This window comes from Cydia fagiglandana, chromosome 8, assembly GCF_963556715.1.
Source record: "Cydia fagiglandana chromosome 8, ilCydFagi1.1, whole genome shotgun sequence".
Taxonomy (NCBI): domain Eukaryota; kingdom Metazoa; phylum Arthropoda; class Insecta; order Lepidoptera; family Tortricidae; genus Cydia; species Cydia fagiglandana.
Genome location: NC_085939.1, coordinates 1,913,613 through 1,932,173, shown reverse-complemented (window position 1 = coordinate 1,932,173; position 18,561 = coordinate 1,913,613). Strand labels below are relative to the sequence as shown.

Genomic DNA, 18,561 nt, shown 5'->3' with positions numbered 1-18,561 from the left:
CAACCGGCCCAAGTATCAATAATATTTTGCATGTGATGAAACTGCATTGCGCTACACTTTCTTCATTAGATTAATATAATTCTTTAGTAAATAGGTATTTGTTTTCAAGATAACACTGCTCTTAGTTAAACAAATATGTTTTGTTTAACTATATTGTTATCTTAATTAGTTATTTATTGTGGGAAACCCATCCAGAAGAGTAATTTAATCAAATATGTTATTTTGTTACTATTTGATATCACAATCACTTGTTAGCGGGCAAATATTATGATTTCCAAAAATCACATCGAAAACACCAGTTACATTTATTACCATTCGTTATTGAGCAATTGAAGGGATGTTTACAAAAACAACATAACTGCTTAGAGCGGTTGTCACTTTTTTAAGAACATTGTTAATCGTTTCAGGTGTCAACCAGTGTAGTCAGTTATGTTGTTTTAGTAAACATCCCTTCAATTATTATTTATTAAGTAAGCTTGATAATGCTTTAATTTTATTATATTAACTTTAATAGCTTTATAAAACTCTTGCGGCATTTGTTTCAAGTCCAGTTAGCAAAGTCAAATACCAACATGCGTCACACATCGTTTACCCATCCAAATTGGTGCAGCTTATTCAGAACTCGGTATTTTCCGTATGTTCTAAAGAAAATTAAAAGGAAAAAATAAGTCTATTGATATCACAGTTTAGTTAGTCATGCCTGCCGCTGGAAATAATTATTAGTTACGATAAAAACTCAGATTATACAATACATAACTATAAATTGCAAACGCTACTATTTAAACATGTTGATAACATCTTAGTTGTTATTGCCTTTGCAAATCGAATGTGTCTAAAATATGGCTCCATGCTGATAGATGTAATTCTACCCTAAAGGAATACGTACACCGTACTATAGTTCGTTTTTTTAAGCATTAGAAATTAGGTAAACAATCTTGATGTGTCTTTTAATTGAAAAACACATTTTAAAAATAAGTTACGGCAAATATGTAATACGGCAATTATGAATCTAATACGATCTTTTATATTCTTCTGCTTTCATAAGTAGTCATAGTTATTGATTTTTAAAAAGCGTTTTTCAATTAAAGACATGCCAAGATCGCTTAGTTACCTTCTTTCAAGTTCTTTCTAATGCTAAAAAAACTAACTATAGTACGGTGTACGTATTCCTTTAGGGTGGAATTACATCTATCATCATGGAACAATATTTTAGACACGTTCGAGCTACGGGTCCACGCTTGTAGATGTGATTCCGTCATTCCACCTTAATATCAATTTATAAGCGTCGAAAAATAATGAATGCTTTAGCACTTAATTACTTTGTAAAACTAATGTTTTATATCACCTACAAACAGGATAGACTCTGTGTCTAAATACGTGATAACTTATAATTATAACTCTATAGGTTTACATTTAGTAAGACATGTCGGCCGTGAGTACCAAGCTCAGCATGTGCTAGACTAGCGTTCAGCGCTGGTTTTCAGTTTGCCCCTTTTTGTTGGATGTCTGAGAGGAATGTTGATAACGTTAATGAATAACGTTATAACGTACCGTGTTGCAACTGCACCGGGGTCGGCGTCGGAGTGACGCCGAAGAAGAAGCCACTGGCGTCGTTGGCGTAGTGGTGCGGGCTCGGCGTCACCTGGTTGTTGTAGTCGGGCGCGCACACTTGCACCAAGTAGTTCTCTCCGACGCGGTTCTCGTTCGTTTCGGCGCAAGCCTGGTTCAGCTCTACGTAGTGCTGGAATAAACAACCCGGAATTCAGCATTGCAATAGTTGTTTTAAGAATTGTACGACCAACGTGATCCCTGGCTCATTAGTGGATTTTATCTCGATGCAATAAGGTTGAGGAATAGCTCAGCTTTCATCAGTGATTTAAAATTCCGCTAAATTTCTCCGAATTGGAGGGTAGAGTCATTATTGTCACTCCGGACTTATCCTCTTCCTACATTGATGCATGATTTTTGCTTTCTATGAGTGCGGTGCGGCTCGATTCGGAAAATGAATTAGATTTCTACTAGACTTCAACAAGTTACGATATGGATAATTTAAAGATACTTGTAAGATAGATATGTCAAATTTGACGTTTCCGCGATTCTGGAGGTCCTCTTGAACGATTTCGACAAGTTATAACTTAGATATCCAAGTCACATCTAGTCGATATCTAATGTAGATCTAGTTGATCTCTAAATCGTCTCTAGATCTTGTGATTATCTCGAAATCCGAATAGGCCTGTTAATCTATAAGTAGTTAAGAATTTCAGGAATTAAAGAAACCCTAAGAAATATTACCTAAATCTTTAGATCCAATTTCGGGCACTGATTTAAGTATATTATACACACATATTCAAATATTGCTTGTTTAATAGAAAACTTGTTTTAATAATATGTTGGGGAGTTGATATGATACTTACATTACGCACGTTATCCTCTAAGAATGACCCGATGGTCTCCTGCAGTTCAGTGAAGGTAGGTCTCTTGGTGGGCCGCTGTTCCCAACACGACCTCATCACACGATACAGACGGTCATCCGCGTATGGCGGCTTGCTGAGGCGATGGCTATAAATATACAATTACTCTCATTGGTACTTCTGTATTAGGGTTCCATACCCAAAGGGTAAAACGGGACCCTATTACTAAGACTTCGCTGTCCGTCCGTCCGTCCGTCTGTCACCAGGCTGTATCTCACGAACCGTGATAGCTAGACAGTTGAAATTTTCACAGATGATGTATTTCTGTTGCCGCTATAACAACAAATACTAAAAACAGAATGAAATAAAGATTTAAATGGGGCTCCCATACAACAAACGTGATTTTTGACCAAAGTTAAGCAACGTCGGGAGTGGTCAGTACTTGGATGGGTGACCGTTTTTATTTTTGCTTTTTTTTTTGTTTTTTTATTTTGCATTATGGTACGGAACCCTTCGTGCGCGAGTCCGACTCGCACTTGCCCGGTTTTGTCTCTTAATAATTGTTTACCCCTTAGGGTATGAAGCCCACTTAAAAATCGAGACAAAAATGTCCAATCTTATTTACTTTATTTATTACCTACTATTTCTACAAATAATGTAAACGTACCTGGCGCTCGACGCGGTCCCAGTACATGTCATCTTGAAACTTAAGTCATTGTCAATAGAGGTGACAGCAAGATGTCATCTATTGGTCATTAGCATGTCGAGCACTAGCACTTACCTTAGATGTAGGTCATAGTGTAGTGACTTGGATCATAGTTAGGGGATCGGAAGCTAATTTTGGGGGAGAAAACTACAATGGAATAAATGTTTATTTATAAAATGTAGTTCACTTCCTAATTTTGACGGAACAGAGATTACTATTTTTTTATTAGCTTTTAACAACTAAGATATCGATGGGGACCTAGGTGACATTCGGATGGCAATTTCCTTAATAAAATGATTGACGGATTTGAACGTTCTAATCTCGGCATAAGTAATGCGACGCGGCGAACGATCGTCTCATTTATCAAGGAAATTGTCAGTGACAGCGCCCTCGTCAAGTCCGCAGTAGTAATGCCGCAACAGTAATCAAATGCAGCTGCAGTTACCCGAATGTTACCTTTATGGTAACATTCCATTTCTTACCGCAGCTGCACTTCCGGTACTGAACGAACGCGTCGCTATCATTGTCAATTTCCATAGTAAAATGAACAGTAATGCAGCTGTCGTTGGAAATGGACTGTCACCTTAGTTACCTATGCAAGTAAGGCCGTGTTAGCCTATTTGAGACATTATTGGTGAGATTTTCCTGTTTACTGAAATGGGAATCAATTTGTGGTTTGGAATTACAAATTGCAAGAGAAACCGCAGACCTAAATATTCGTACCCTTTCTACCCTATTATTGAAAGTGCAAATTCCTAATTTTCCTCTTACTTCCTCAAAGTTTCCTTTAAATTGATTGTTCAGCAATTGTTAACAGTCTATTAATTCACTTTAAGGTAATTCCTATTGAATGACTTCTAGTACTTATTGTGAGTTTCGTTAATTAATAAACATGTTCCATTTTGTATTGTTCCAACACAGACATACAGTTTTTGACAGTGATCAAAAACGGAACTTTAAAATTATTCAAGACGCGTTCACATTTCCTCAAAAATGTAACGCTAACTGTCAGCAACCAATTAAAACATTTTGGCCAAATTTTGGCAACAACTGTGCGTGCGAAAATGCATAAAAAAGGCACTCCTTAAGTGTAAATAAAGCCAAACGCCCTCACCCTTCCTGTAGCCGCTGCAGTAGGTCCTGTGGGTTGCTCTCAGGGTACGGAGTCTTGGCGAGCGAGAACAGCTCCCATAGCACGATCCCAAACGACCACACGTCCGACTGCGTCGAGAATATGCGGTCCGTCATGCATTCTATGGCTAGCCACTTCACCGGTAAGGGGCTCTGAAAAGCACTCCCTTAGTCTAAATAAAGCCAAAAGCCCTCATTCTTCCTGTAGCCGCTGCAGTAGGTCCTGTGGGTTGATCTCAGGGTACGGAGTCTTGGCGAGAGAGAACAGCTCCCACAGCACGATCCCGAACGACCACACGTCGGACTGCGTCGAGAATATGCGGTCCGTCATGCACTCTATGGCTAGCCACTTCACTGGCAAGGGGCTCTGAAAAACACTCCCTTAGTCTAAATAAAGCCAAAAGCCCTCACCCTTCCTGTAGCCGCTGCAGTAGGTCCTGTGGGTTGATCTCAGGGTACGGAGTCTTGGCGAGAGAGAACAGCTCCCACAGCACGATGCCGAACGACCACACGTCCGACTGCGTCGAGAATATGCGGTCCGTCATGCATTCTATGGCTAGCCACTTCACTGGCAAGGGACTCTGAAAAGTGTTAGTTATAGGTTTAAAGATATTTATTCTCAAAAAAGACATACAAGTCACTTACATGAGAACAAGTTACAGAGTAAAAGTAATCCTATCTACGGTAGCATACAAAACTCGCTCGAGAGGTATACGCTCACGCAACTATTTCTTTAATATGTGTAGTGGTTTAAAATGTATTTCGATAATTTAATTTTAAATGCATTAAATGAGCCTGCCCCTCATACATCAGACGGTAATTTGTTATAAAGCTGTGCACCTTCATACGTAAAATTTTTTTCCCTAATTGTGTTCTTATCTATCTAGTTACAGATTAAATTTAATGGATTAAGTAATGATATTTGTTTATGAAGTTCAATATATTATAGAATATTTCAAAATTAAATATCGGCTTTGGATTGTAAGGGAGATGTTCAAAGAGGTTAAGCAAATTATCAAACGCGTATCCTGTTGGCCCCTATCTCGCATCACAACTTGCGAACTGAGATATGCAGCGATAACATTACAACACAGTTCCTAACTAATTCTATTTTTATTGTTAAATTATTTTAGTGATATCTCCGTAGGTACACGCTTCACCATTTTCCAGTTGAAACTCACAGCGTACTAAGATTGATGTAAAGTCAGAATTAACACAATCGCACATAACCACCATACTGTCGACCATATGTCAAGACCGCATCCTTGCATATTTTGGCCACCTCTCACGACGTTCTCCTGATAGTCTAGAAATTTGGTAGAGAAGTGTTACTATACGGTAGAAGAATTTTTGACATAGGTAGGGTCAATTTCTGAACACGATTTTTTTTCTGTCCGTGATGAAAATCGCGGGTTAGCATCAGATAATACTTACCATTTTTTTTTTACATAAAGAAGCCACACTTTCACACCGGGTTCCATATGAATTCACTGATTAATTGGTTTTTAGAGTACACTTAAAAATACCTAAAGGCTCAAATTACTACTCCCGTGCCCTGTCCGGAATCTACTTTTGAGCATAATGAAAAATCCTACGAAAAATTCTACATTAGTATCACTAAGTTAGTGTCAAATACTTAAACTAGATGATATTTACTATCACTGAGCACATACACTATTAACTTCATTGTGGTAAATAACTCGTGATCGAAGTTTAAATTTTGTCCGAGCGCGCGAGTAAAATTTCGTCGGCAAAACTCAAAGGGCTCTGACAGCCGACGTCTGTATCTGAACCGCCTCGTGTCCCGCCTCACCTGTACTGGCAGTATTCGACTGTTTCTCAAAGCAAACGGATGTACCTCAAGCCGCGGCGTGTTCGAGCAAATCGCATAAGTATTTCGGAATCCGGGTGGGCGACAATTTTTTTCTAATTTCGATGCCCCTTATAAATTTTATTTCCTACATAGCTTTTCAATAACAATTGTCATATTTAGGAGCCCTTTATGTATCTTTATGTAAGCGATAACATAACAGTTTGGTTAAACACGATTTAAATTTTTGGCGAATTTTTTTATTACGAATTCTAATTTCCGTGCCCTAATTCCCATGGAATATTTACCTAAAACAGCTGATTAAGTGGCACGGGAATTAGAAAGTATTACATTTATTGTCAACAAATTTTTAATTGGGGGCACTGTAAGTTAATTGGCAATGTTTACGTCATATTATTATTTCATATATATATATATATATATATATATACATACTAGCTGTGCCCGCGGCTCCGCCCGCGTGGAATTCGGTTTGTGTCAGTAAGCTGCTAAATATATAAAAAATAGTAAATTACATTACGCTGTATTTTTTTATTCAAAAAATTATAACATTTATAATTTCCTGCATGATAACTCTCTTATTGTTCCATACTTTTTAGAGCGCGATTTGTAGTAGTCCGACTACGCCCGACTCTTTTAGTATGAGAAAGTCGAAGTCGCCTAGCTTTGGACCGCGTGCAGTGCGCCACATACCTACGTCGGGCAATTCCCGACTCTTTTAGTATGAGGGCGCCGAAGGAGCCCAGCTTTGGAACGCATTCAGCGCGCCACGTGTCTATGTCGGGCTATGCCCGACGCTTTGAGTATGAGGGTGCCTTCGGCTCCCAACTTTGGCAAGCGTACACGTGTCACGTACGTCGGGTTAGGCCCGACGCTTTGAGTATGAGGGAGGCGCCCGGCTTTGGAACGCGTACAGCGTATTGCGTACGTCGGTCTACGCCCAACACTTTTAGTATGAGGGCGCCGAAGGCGCCCGGCTTTGGAACGCTCACAGCGTGCCACGTGCGTCGGGCGTAGCCCGACGCTTTGAGTATGTGGGTGCCTTCGGCGCCCAACTTTGGCAAGCGTACAGCGTGTCACGTACGTCGGTCTACGCCCACCTCTTTTAGTATGAGGGCGCTGAAGACGCCCAGGTTTGAAACGCGTACGTTACGCCCGACGCTCTGAGTATGAGGGCGCCGGAGGCGCCCTGCTTTGGAACGCGTACAGCGTGTCACGTACGTCGGTCTACGCCCGACACTTTTAGTATGAGGGTGCCGTAGGCGCCCGGCTTTGGAACGCGTACAGCGCGCCAGGTACGTTGGGCTACTCCCGACGCTTTGAGTATGAGGGCGCCCGGCTTTGAAACACGCACAGTGTGTCACGTACGTCGGTCTACGTCCGACTCTTTGAGTATGAGGGCTTTGGTTGGACCGCGTGCAGCGCGCCACGTTGTCGGGCTACGCCAGATTCTTTTAGTATGAGGGCGCCGAAGGCGCCCGGCTGCTTTGGAACGCGTAAAGCGCGACACGTACGTTGGGTTAAGTCCGAAGCAGTGCCGGTTTAAGATATTTTGATGCCCTAAGCATTTCTAGACAATGGTGCCCCCTCTCCCTAGGGTCATTAAGATTACATTATTTTTAGGGTTCCGTACCCAAAGGGTAAAACGGGACCCTATTACTAAGACTTCGCTGTCCGTCCGTCCGTCCGTCCGTCCGTCCGTCCGTCCGTCCGTCCGTCCGTCCGTCCGTCCGTCTGTCACCAGGCTGTATCTCACGAACCGTGGTAGTTAGACAGTTGAAATTTTCACAGATGATTTATTTCTGTTGCCGCTATAACAACAACATGGGCTCCCATACAACAAACGTGATTTTTGACCAAAGTTAAGCAACGTCGGGAGTGATCAGTACTTGGATAGGTGACCGTTTTTTTTTGCTTTTTTTTTTGTTATTTTTTTTTGCACCCTTCGTGCGCGAGTCCGACTCGCACTTGCCCGTTTTTTTTTGGTAAATTGAGTGAAGTTCATTGCCGCATTACAGCTGAGAATGGAAATCAGTCACATCATTTTATCTCGAAAATTGACAGTGCCGCAGCAGTAATGTTGCAACAGAGTACCTAATGCTATTGCAGTCGCCACCCGAATGTCATCTTTATCATAGCTTAGAAAGTGATTAAAAACGCGAGCGAAGCGAGCGCGAAAATTTTTCGATATAAAAAACGCAATTTTACTTTTAGTCCCAATCAGGCGCGAATCCAGGATTTCATACAAAGAAGGGATAGGACAGTTTTCTATCAGCCTAGCTTCGCATAGGGCTCGATATTTAAGGGTTTCAGCGAGGTTGTTTTCATGCATAGAAGATGCAAGAAAATTATTCAATTAAATTTGTTGATGTCCGTACCCCCTCATCTAAACTTAGAGTTAATTTGGCAAAAACCTTCCTCGGTGGCTATTCATGTCACTACGTATTAAATTCAGCGCCATCTGTTAGTTTACCAGGGTACTCAATAGTGGTAGCACATATTTGAAAAAAGTTTGCCCCTCCTTCCTAAGTAGCGCCATAAGATTCAGCGGCAAACTTAAATCAAGCGAGTGTTATGGCTACCCCCCCTTTTAAGGCTTGAATTTTTATAGCCTATAACCTGGCCGGAGATTTTCTCGACAGATTAGTAAAGTTTGCATCAAAATCCGTTCAGCCGTTTTCACGTGATGCGCGTTCAAATAAACAGACAAACAGATAAACAGATAAACAGACAAACAGACAAAAATTCTAAAAACTGTTGGAACGTGTTCTGTTATCGATTCTAAGTATCCCCAGTCAACTTTTTTTCAAATATCTTCCATGTACAGACTTTCGACCCTCTACAGCTTTATTATATGTATAGATAGTGGCATTGAATATATATTATATGTAATAATAATATGACGTATATCTTTCTATTTTACATTTAAGGAAATCTCAAAGAATGCACAAAAATCTATGAACGGTTTTTTAGTATAAATACTATAGTACATACTTACAGGGTGGACCCGAATAACCCGGGCAATTTTAATACGTAAGGTAAGGTGGGGTAAGACGACACTGGGGTAAGACTATCACTTGTATGGAATCCTCGTACTGTTAGTCTTGCGCCACCTTACCTTATTCATTGATCATATTATAACATTAAAATATTATATAAACATAAAACCGTGGGATTTATTTCATTTAGAATAAAAAAGAATTATTAAACAATAAAAAGCCTTAAAATAGAAAATACAAACTAAAATTAAAAACTAAGCTTAAAAATAAACTATAAACTATAAATAGAAAATTTGTCCCAAATCGCCGTCTATTGGCAGCGTGCCCAGAAGGCTGGCAGCATTGCCACGTTGTATGGCAATGCTGATCCGCTGCGCTAGATATGACCCAGCCCTCTGGTCACGCGTCAACTCGACTAACCTGCGGCTACATTCGTTGAAAACTATTTACAAAAAACTATTAAACATAAAACTATTTTTGGAATTATTACATATTATAATACCCGTACCTAAGGTTACATGAAACAAAATGAATCAAATTTACAATGGTTTTTTTTTTGTAAATCTGACAGCTGACAGCGTAAGCCGTATAAAGTTCAAATATCTGGGAGACCGAGCTTTGCTCGGAAAACATATACGTACCTAAAAACTCAAAAATGCGCGTTTTCCCAGAGACACCTAGCTAGATCGATTTTTCATCCCAAAAAACGCCCATATATGATCAAATTTCATCGAAATCGTTAGAGCTGTTTCCGAGATCCCCGAAATATATACAAGAATTGCTCGTTTAATAGATTAGTTGTTATAAATTAGCTTTTCTAATAGGTACAAGAAAAATTAAATATATCCTATTCTTACTATATTATAAATGGGAAAGTATCTCTGTCTCTCTGTCTGTTATCTTGTCACGCTTAAGCCGATATCATCTTGATAATACATATTCGCATGGAGATAGTTTGAGGCCTTAAGAAGGACAAAGGATCTGGGGGCACGGCAGTGCCGCCGCCAAGTCGAGCAAAACAAAGTGGCAAGGCCGTACCATCAAATCTCAATAACATTCTATCTAAATAACATTTAATTTGAGCATGTAGTCTAAGAATTAATACACTTTAAAATCCCTTAGTTTTGTCACTGGCACACTCTCAATCAATATTATTTTAAGGTACTTCTAGCATACCCACAAATTCCAAATTAGAAACGTAATTAGGTTTTAGCTTTTTAAGCTAATAAAAATCTAATAATACTGCAATATTAGTCACGTTCTAAAGATAACTGCATAATTAAGTTTGTAATCCTATAGAAATATATGCGATAACAACGTTACCTTTTATTTCTTACAATTAGTAGGGAACGTAAAGGTACACTACGATGGACGATGTGAGTATGAATAAAGATGGATTATGATATGTATATACATAGTATCAGTATGGTATGGGTATGATTACCCGAAAAGAAGGACAGCCTACAAAAAGAGATGGGATCCTATCAAAAAGAATTCATGTAAAAAGATGCAAATCTCGCAACGCAGTTCTTCTATTCTACTACAAAAAAGTTTTGGGATGTAATGTGAAACCAAGTCGGTTATTTTAGTCAGTGCCAGGGGGTATTTTTTTAGCAAGTTTTTTTATAAGGAAGATTATGATATTTTTGAGAAATTACTTAACCAACCTACACTTTCTTCCTCTTACTACTAAAATCTGTCTTGCTCGCTCTCTCTTACTGCCACTCCTTGATTATGGGGACATTGCTTTTGTGGACCTAAGGGAGGAACTGCTTGACAAGCTAGAGCGCTTGCAAAATGTCTGTATTAGATATATATTTGGGTTGCGTAAGTACGATCGCGTGTCTGCCTTCCGCTCGCAGCTTGGCTGGCTTCCGATACGACGTCGTAGGGATGTGCATGTTCTGTCATTACTCTTTAACGTGTTATTTAATCCCGCATCCCCTACGTATCTATCAGAAAGATTTAGTTTTTTGGCTACTGTTAGCGATCACCGTCTGCGATCTAGTGCCAATCTGACTCTAGCCATTCCACCGAAAAAGTCGCGTGCGTACTGTAGGTCTTTCACTGCCTACTCAGTTAAGCTGTGGAACGATCTACCAGTGGACGTAAGGAAATCGCAATCTGTTGCCTCACTCAAGGAGAAGTTGAAAAAGTTGTGGTTATTAGACTCCTGATGTAGTTAGAACTGAATACTTTATATGTATATATATATATTTATATATAGTTTATATGTTTATGTATACATATATGTATATGTGTATTTTATGTAAGTATATATATGTATAGGTATGTTATAGTTTATGCGTATTTATACTATTTATTAATATGTACCTAGTACTGGTTTTTTTTTTTCTTTTTCTTTAAGTACTTATTCGCTCTCGTCGTCCTTTATGTGTATCCAAAATTCTCATAGTGCTATTTGTCCATATTAAATTGTCTTTCACCTGTTAGTATCTGATCCTTTCGCATTTTCTCAAAGGTTAGCTGGAAGAGATCCCTTTTAGGGATAAGTTCGCCTTTGTACATAACATTTTTATTTTTGTTTTGTTTTTGTCCATTTTATGTAAACCTGTTTATGTGCAATAAAGTGACATACATACATACATACATACATACACTTTGAAGATTTTCCCGCAGGGCAGGGACACCCCGTATACCTATGTGTAAAGAGTAAGGCGGGGTAAGACTAACTTAGTTTATTTTGATCGGGGCAAGACTAACAGTATGAGGATTCCATACAAGTGATAGTCTTACCCCGGTGATAGTCTTACGTGGGGTAAGACTTACCTCATATGTGTTCAAACAATTTTTTGGGTTATTAATTTATGAAGGCAGCATATTCGATTCGATTTCTTCAGATTAACTTACACAATAACTACTTCTCACTGTGCCCCTATTTATTTCTTAGTATCATTTCCTATAAGACCATATACCAGATCATACACCTTGTACCTATCTACATGCAGATACATAATGACAGTTTTTAATGAATAGTTTTGTATGTAAAGGCGGACAAGTTTACGAAACTACTCAAAGAATTGTTTTGAAATATGTACATTTTACTAAGAAAGAGAGATTAGTTGCCATTAAAATAAAGGAAAGGATTATTCAAATACGTAGTTTTTAGTGTAACATACTTTCGTAGATTTGTCGTTCGAAACTAAAATTAAAGAAGGTAAATATGTCCGATGCCACTTCAGTACGGTTGCAGTATATTATTGTAGATTAAAATATACATAAATAATAGTTTTAAGTACCAAAATAAGTTAAGAAAACAATTCCCGTGCCCTGTTCTAATTTCCGTCCTAGTAAAATCTAATTTCCATGGACACACTAATTCCCGTGCCCTGACCAAAATTTTAAATTTAAATAACTTTTATAGTTTTATGAATATTTTTATCCCATAAGAAAATTAATATTTATTATATTTTTTATCAAATTCTCAGCATATTTTTTTTTGTGTAATGTTGGTATTTCAAAATTCCATGGGAATTAGACAAAAATGCTCGTTTGGTGAAATTGACCCACCGTTATAAATTGAGTTTCTTTATTATAATTACTGTATTTTAGTTCTTTTTTTTTTATTATTACATTTTGAATAATTTTTGTATATTTTTATATTTCATACACAATTCATATTGTTCATGAATAAATAATGAATGAATGAATGAATGAATGAATGACGACTATGACGGGCAAAGTTGAGGGCCAGAGGACTCGCGGCAGACCACCCGCTAGGTGGAGCGCACAAGTCACTACACCGCTGCATCTACATCTGCAGGAAGCCGTACATATGGCGGGTGACAGAAGCCTATGGAAGAGACTGGTCAGCAACATTAGGACATGATGTCACGATCCTCAGCATTGAGGGAACGACTGATGATGATGATGACATAACCACAATAAACATAATATAGTTTATATTTAAACCATCCCACATAATAAACTTCAGCAAAGGTTAATAACGAGTAAAGACAAATTTCGTAAGAAAATATTCTATAAGTGACTGGTAGAACATAAAGTCATTAAGTAGGCGCCTTTTCTACCGTTTTATATAGGTAATAAATAATCCGTAATAAAAAAATAAGCATAAGCATATATGAGCTCAAATATATTTGAAATAACGTATCCACGGTCATAGGATGTCTGTCAGGCTATTGCGTGCATTAATTATCATGATAAATTAATTTAAAAGCGGTGTCTTTCACGAGTATGTTGTTTACACATGAGAGTAAGACCAGAGTTATTACATACAACAACAATACAATATGTTGGTTAAAACTGTACGACCTTACTGTGCGATAATAACTGGATGTATCATTACATTTTGGCAGCTGAGTAGTTATAAAAACTTTAACGTACTTATGCTAAAAACTCAGGGATTCATTAATTTAGAGTCCATCATAATCTGCGATACTCATTTTTTACTATTTAATAACCGCCAAAATTGTGTATTGTGTTGTTCCTTGAATCCTAAGTCCCGCCCGATAAAATTTTATTCAACTCTATTAAACAAGATGATCATGAATTTACTCACGTTATGGCCGGTCGTAACTCCCTTGGTAAACAAACCGTGCGATAAAATTGAATCACGCTTAGAGCGCAGGCACGACAATACCAGCGGTCAAGCAATAAATAACTCTATCGCCTGCTGGAGACGGGCAAATTAACCGGTACACAAAGATAGTAAAACGTTATGGCTTGTATTTATGACGAACGCGAAACAAACATCATTTGCTGCCATGACGACAGTACAGTGACAAAAGCCAGATTCTGTTTCACGTTTTGATTTCGTTTTGACACATCTTGACAATAATTTGCACTGATTGATGCGAGCGCAATTCACTGGAACTGGGTGCGTAGCCAACGTGCATTCGTTAACGCTCCGTAGCGAACGAAACGCAACTGTCATTGTCGCACTAGTGGGGAAGAGTGATAGAGAGAGATGATTACGATACACGACGGAGCACGATTTAACGAACCCTTTGGCACGTTGGCTAGGCGTCCTGGTGTAATTAAACATTCAAGGTAGTATCATAACAAAATGATAACCATATCAAATTCATAAATTAGAATCGGCCCAAAGATGAGGAGATCGAGAACTACTTACGTTTTCTTTCTTCTGGTATTCGTCGTTCTTGTAAATGCTTCTAGCTAAGCCGAAATCGCAAATCTTGACGACGTTATCTTCAGCTAGTAATATGTTCCTGGCAGCTAAGTCTCCGTGGAGGATCTGGAAACACGTCGAAGTAAATTATAAGCCGCGTGCTTCAAATAGTTCAACATACCTACTTTGACATTACTTTATGAATACAATTTTCCTATTTACATTTATTTCACGCACATATCAAACTTTACGCACATAACTGTAAGGAAAAATCGAATAATCTCTGTTCATGTCAATCACTAGCTAATACTGACAAAATTAAGTATTTGGGAGTCATGATAGATGAAACCCTCTCCTTCAAAAATCACATTGAAACATTGTGCAATAGAGTTCGAAAGTTAATGTTTGTTTTCAAAAAACTTCGTTCAATCGCTAACCCGAATTTAATCAAGCAAGTATATTTTGCACTATGTCAATCGATACTAACTTACTGCATTTCTTCCTGGGGTGGCACAGCGAAAACTACACTCCTAACCCTAGAAAGAGCCCAGAGAGCCTTACTAAAGGTAGCTACCTCCCGGCCCTTCTTATACCCTACTGACCTCCTTTATAAATCATGTGAAGTACTAACAGTTCGTCAATTATATATATTAAGCTCAACACTAAAGCAGCACGTCAGAACTCCTTTCAACTCTGAATATAGATATAAAAGGCGCAAAGATATTATACATATGTATCCAAACAGTACAAAGAAAACACATTTTTTCATCTAGATTTTTTGTCTTTTTGGGCCCATTTTTGTACAACAGGCTAAATGCAATACTAGACTTATACCCACAAAGCTATGCGTGTTGTAAGAACACACTACGACGCGCCCTTCAAAAAATGACGTACGATGATACAGAGAACCTACTAATAGTCGTAAAATGATTACCTAATTCTGTTCTGTGATTTTTAATACTTAAGAACCTACTTCTTTGTTAAGGTGATATACAGTTGTTTTGTGTAATAAATATAGTTCATAATTAAGTGAATAATTAAAAATAAATAAATTTAATATTGTCCTTCGCTGCCTGAAACACAGGGAATCTTAGTTCAGGCATCTGTAAACCACGTGTCTCTATGTAAATTCTTAGTCTTTAAGAACAATCATTGTACTATACTTTTCTCAATAAATTATTTGTATTTGTATTTGTATTTAATTTTCTGTTTCAAACTAAATAAGTATATCAATTTCTTTCAGTAGCTTTTCGTATATAACGCCCAAGGAAACTCTACGGCAGCGGTCGGCAACCCGCGGCCCGCGAGCCTCCCTGGCTATTTTGTATGTAATATTGACAAATGACAATGTCTGATAAAGTCATAAATATTAACTAAGTGCGGCCCGCGTCCACTTCGTTAACTGCTATGTGGCCAAGGCTGCTAAAAGATTGCCGACCGCTGCTCTACGGTATAACCTATTTATAACTGACAATGAGTGGTATACATGTAAGTATAGCATCCAATTACATTACGCTAGATATGCCAATTCCTCCAAACAAGCTGTAATAACACTTGCTACATAAATATTGCACGTACCTAAGTAAACATTAATCCGTCTGAGATATTTGTATGTATGTTATAGTCAAACCTCGAGTCGCAGGCAATCCTAGATAATGACCACATTACAAACATAAAAAGTATAAGACTTCTACTTGGGCAGTCCCCCTCTTTTTAATGTTCATGGCAAATGTCATGTTTTTCAAAATGGCATGTCGTTTAAATAAAACGGCATAACTCCGATTGAAAGCCACCGCCGGCTATATTCCTCTGACTCATAAAAAATAAATCAGGGCTTCAATTCGCCAGTTAGTTTAGCTACGTAAGGTAATTATTACAAAATACCGTTTTTAGAAATAAAGATATCGTCATCATTTCATCTTTTATCGGTACTTACCTCAAAGGCTCAAACTAATAAAGGCTCACAAAATCCCGATTCAAGCTTATTATTTTCGGGTTTGACCGCCCAAATTTGTCACTTAAAATTAAGTTGCATTTTGGCTTTGCCTAAGAGCACTCTTCAAACATGAGATTTGAATAGTTAAATCTAGCAGAGTCGGAAATTCAAGGTTTGACTACAACATGTGTAATTGTGTATACATACAATGTGAGTAATAATTTATCCGCCTGAGACATCTGAAAGTGTGCTGTAGAAGTGCTAATAAATTCTTAAGAGGTCCTAACAGTATTTCAGTGTTGAATAAAACATTTAAATTGAAGGCACGTTTACAAAAACAACCTAACTGACTACACTGGTTGACACCTGAAACGATTAACAATGTTCTTAAAAAAGTGTCAACCGCTCTGAGGAGATATGTTGTTTTTGTAAACATCCCTTCAATTGTTCTACGCATTTTACGAGAAACATTACAGACGGCGGAGGTCGTTACAATAAAACATAGTGTTTATTATTCTGAACCTCTGGAGACCTTTTTTATGATTGAAAAAGTCTAACCCCCTTATTCATAAACGTTTACTTAAGTTGACAAGCCGATAATAATCGTTTGTCCCTTTTCATTATACCAATACGTCGGAAAGGGACAAACGATTATTATCGGCTTGTCAACTTTAGTAAACGGTTATGAATAAGGGGGTAAATATCTACAAGAATTATATTCTCATTGCCAAGGTATATATGAGCAATGTTGTATGTTCATGGTAAATATTTAAATAGGCAGGTAATTATTAACTAAACGGTAGGTATGACAGTGTAAAATAAGCTTTATTACAAGGTATGAAACTCACTTTCATGTTGGCTAGGTACTCCATGCCCCTCGCAATCTGGAAGGCCCAGGCCAGCAGGTCTCGCGAAGTAAGCGGCCGCGGCTTGCGACCCTCGTACACGTAGTCGCTCTCGTAGTTGGACCGCCACTCTGGCTGCACGTAGCCCGACTCCGATACTGAATGACGATAGTTTATATTGAATATAGAAATTTGATATTGGCTGTTTTGGTTGCTGTCATAGATAGCCCTTTAGTTTTTATGTTTAGTTGCCAAACTCGCCATGTGGCGCTAGTAGTACGATGGTAGACGTTCGGTCGTACACTTCGAGCAACACGGAAGGGAGGCGGCATTCGCACTATTTCCCCATTTACAAAAAGAAGGTGTTACATTTCACATAATTTTTTTTTACATATCATACGTTTAATTACATTTAAACACAATTATTATAGTTTAGTCTCATGTAATTGTTGGATTTATTGATTTTGCTCGCCCAGTACAAATTACGGATCGGTCGAGCGACAAATCCGACTTCTTATCTCTCAGAATACTTCGACGAACGTGTTAGTGTGCGTGTTGTGACACTGTTGTGGCAGAAAGATTTGTAGGTACGGTAAGATATCGCTTGGGCCCCTCCCTTCCGATGTGTCGGAAGCTGGAGTTGCTCGAAGATCGTACTCGTTTAACTACTTACCGGTGTACGTAGTTCGATTTAATATATTATTATATACGAAAGTCTTCTTGTTTTTCTTATATCGCCAAGTGTTTATTTATAGCTCCTTTTCACAGAAATTGAACAAATCGCAAAAGAAAACAGACATGCGGACAGCAAATTGTAATAGTTTTTTGTTTATCTTTGTGGCGCGAATTCAACGCGAAATTAACCTACTGTAGAACATTTTGGCGTTAGGTATTATTTGCTAGTTTGATGATGATACCAACGATAATAGATAACCATATATTGCTGCTATTTCATAAATACATAATGTAGTAAAGATTAAATAGGTTCTACAGCTTACAAACTGAATGATGCAAATTATTTAATATTACACAATTGATAAAGCAATATATAACATATTTACAGATAAGAAATTTGTAATAACATAACCTTTAATGCCAGCCGAAATGTGCAGTATTTGAACACATAGCCAAGGAATATAATATATGGAATCTTGGTGCTACACCGTACAAACAAGTTCACAATTTACCTTTTTCAAATTCCGACTGTGGTTTAGGCTTGTCTGATAAGAAATAATTATAACCGTTAATATTTAATAAATCAAATTAGATTAGATTAGATTTCTTTATTTCAAGATGAAAATTACACTATAAATTTGCTACATTCGTCAAAATTATGTTTATCTTCTTATCATGATCGTCAAAAATTACATTATATATTTAAAATAAAAAATAATAAGATTAATAAAAATTAACATTAAGTAATAATGAATAATAGTATATTACCTAGTCTTCCTGAGCGATTACTGGCCGCAGTGTTGAGGAACGTGTGGTCCGTTTGTTGCGTCTGATTCGTATTCAAACAATCCGATGTCATACTAAAATAAAGGAAAAACAAACATTACATTAATTTAAATTAATTAATACTGTTTTAT

General features: G+C 37.8%; 1 protein-coding gene across 6 annotated transcripts in view; it reads right to left on the bottom strand.

Annotated features, from left to right (window-relative positions):
- LOC134666414 (vascular endothelial growth factor receptor 1) overlaps positions 1-18,561 on the bottom strand; it is a 71,726-nt gene that overhangs the window by 9,092 nt on the left and 44,073 nt on the right. For 5 of the 6 annotated variants that reach the window (XM_063523548.1, XM_063523545.1, XM_063523544.1 and 2 more), the window contains 7 exons: positions 18,413-18,504; positions 18,157-18,189; positions 16,973-17,127; positions 14,192-14,314; positions 4,660-4,829; positions 2,415-2,559; positions 1,552-1,741 (listed from right to left, as the gene is read on the bottom strand). In XM_063523548.1, the coding sequence (XP_063379618.1) occupies positions 1,552-1,741; positions 2,415-2,559; positions 4,660-4,829; positions 14,192-14,314; positions 16,973-17,127; positions 18,157-18,189; positions 18,413-18,504 (908 nt within the window). The remainder of the gene's footprint in view (positions 1-1,551; positions 1,742-2,414; positions 2,560-4,659; positions 4,830-14,191; positions 14,315-16,972; positions 17,128-18,156; positions 18,190-18,412; positions 18,505-18,561) is intronic. The other variant, XM_063523547.1, reaches the window with a different exon arrangement.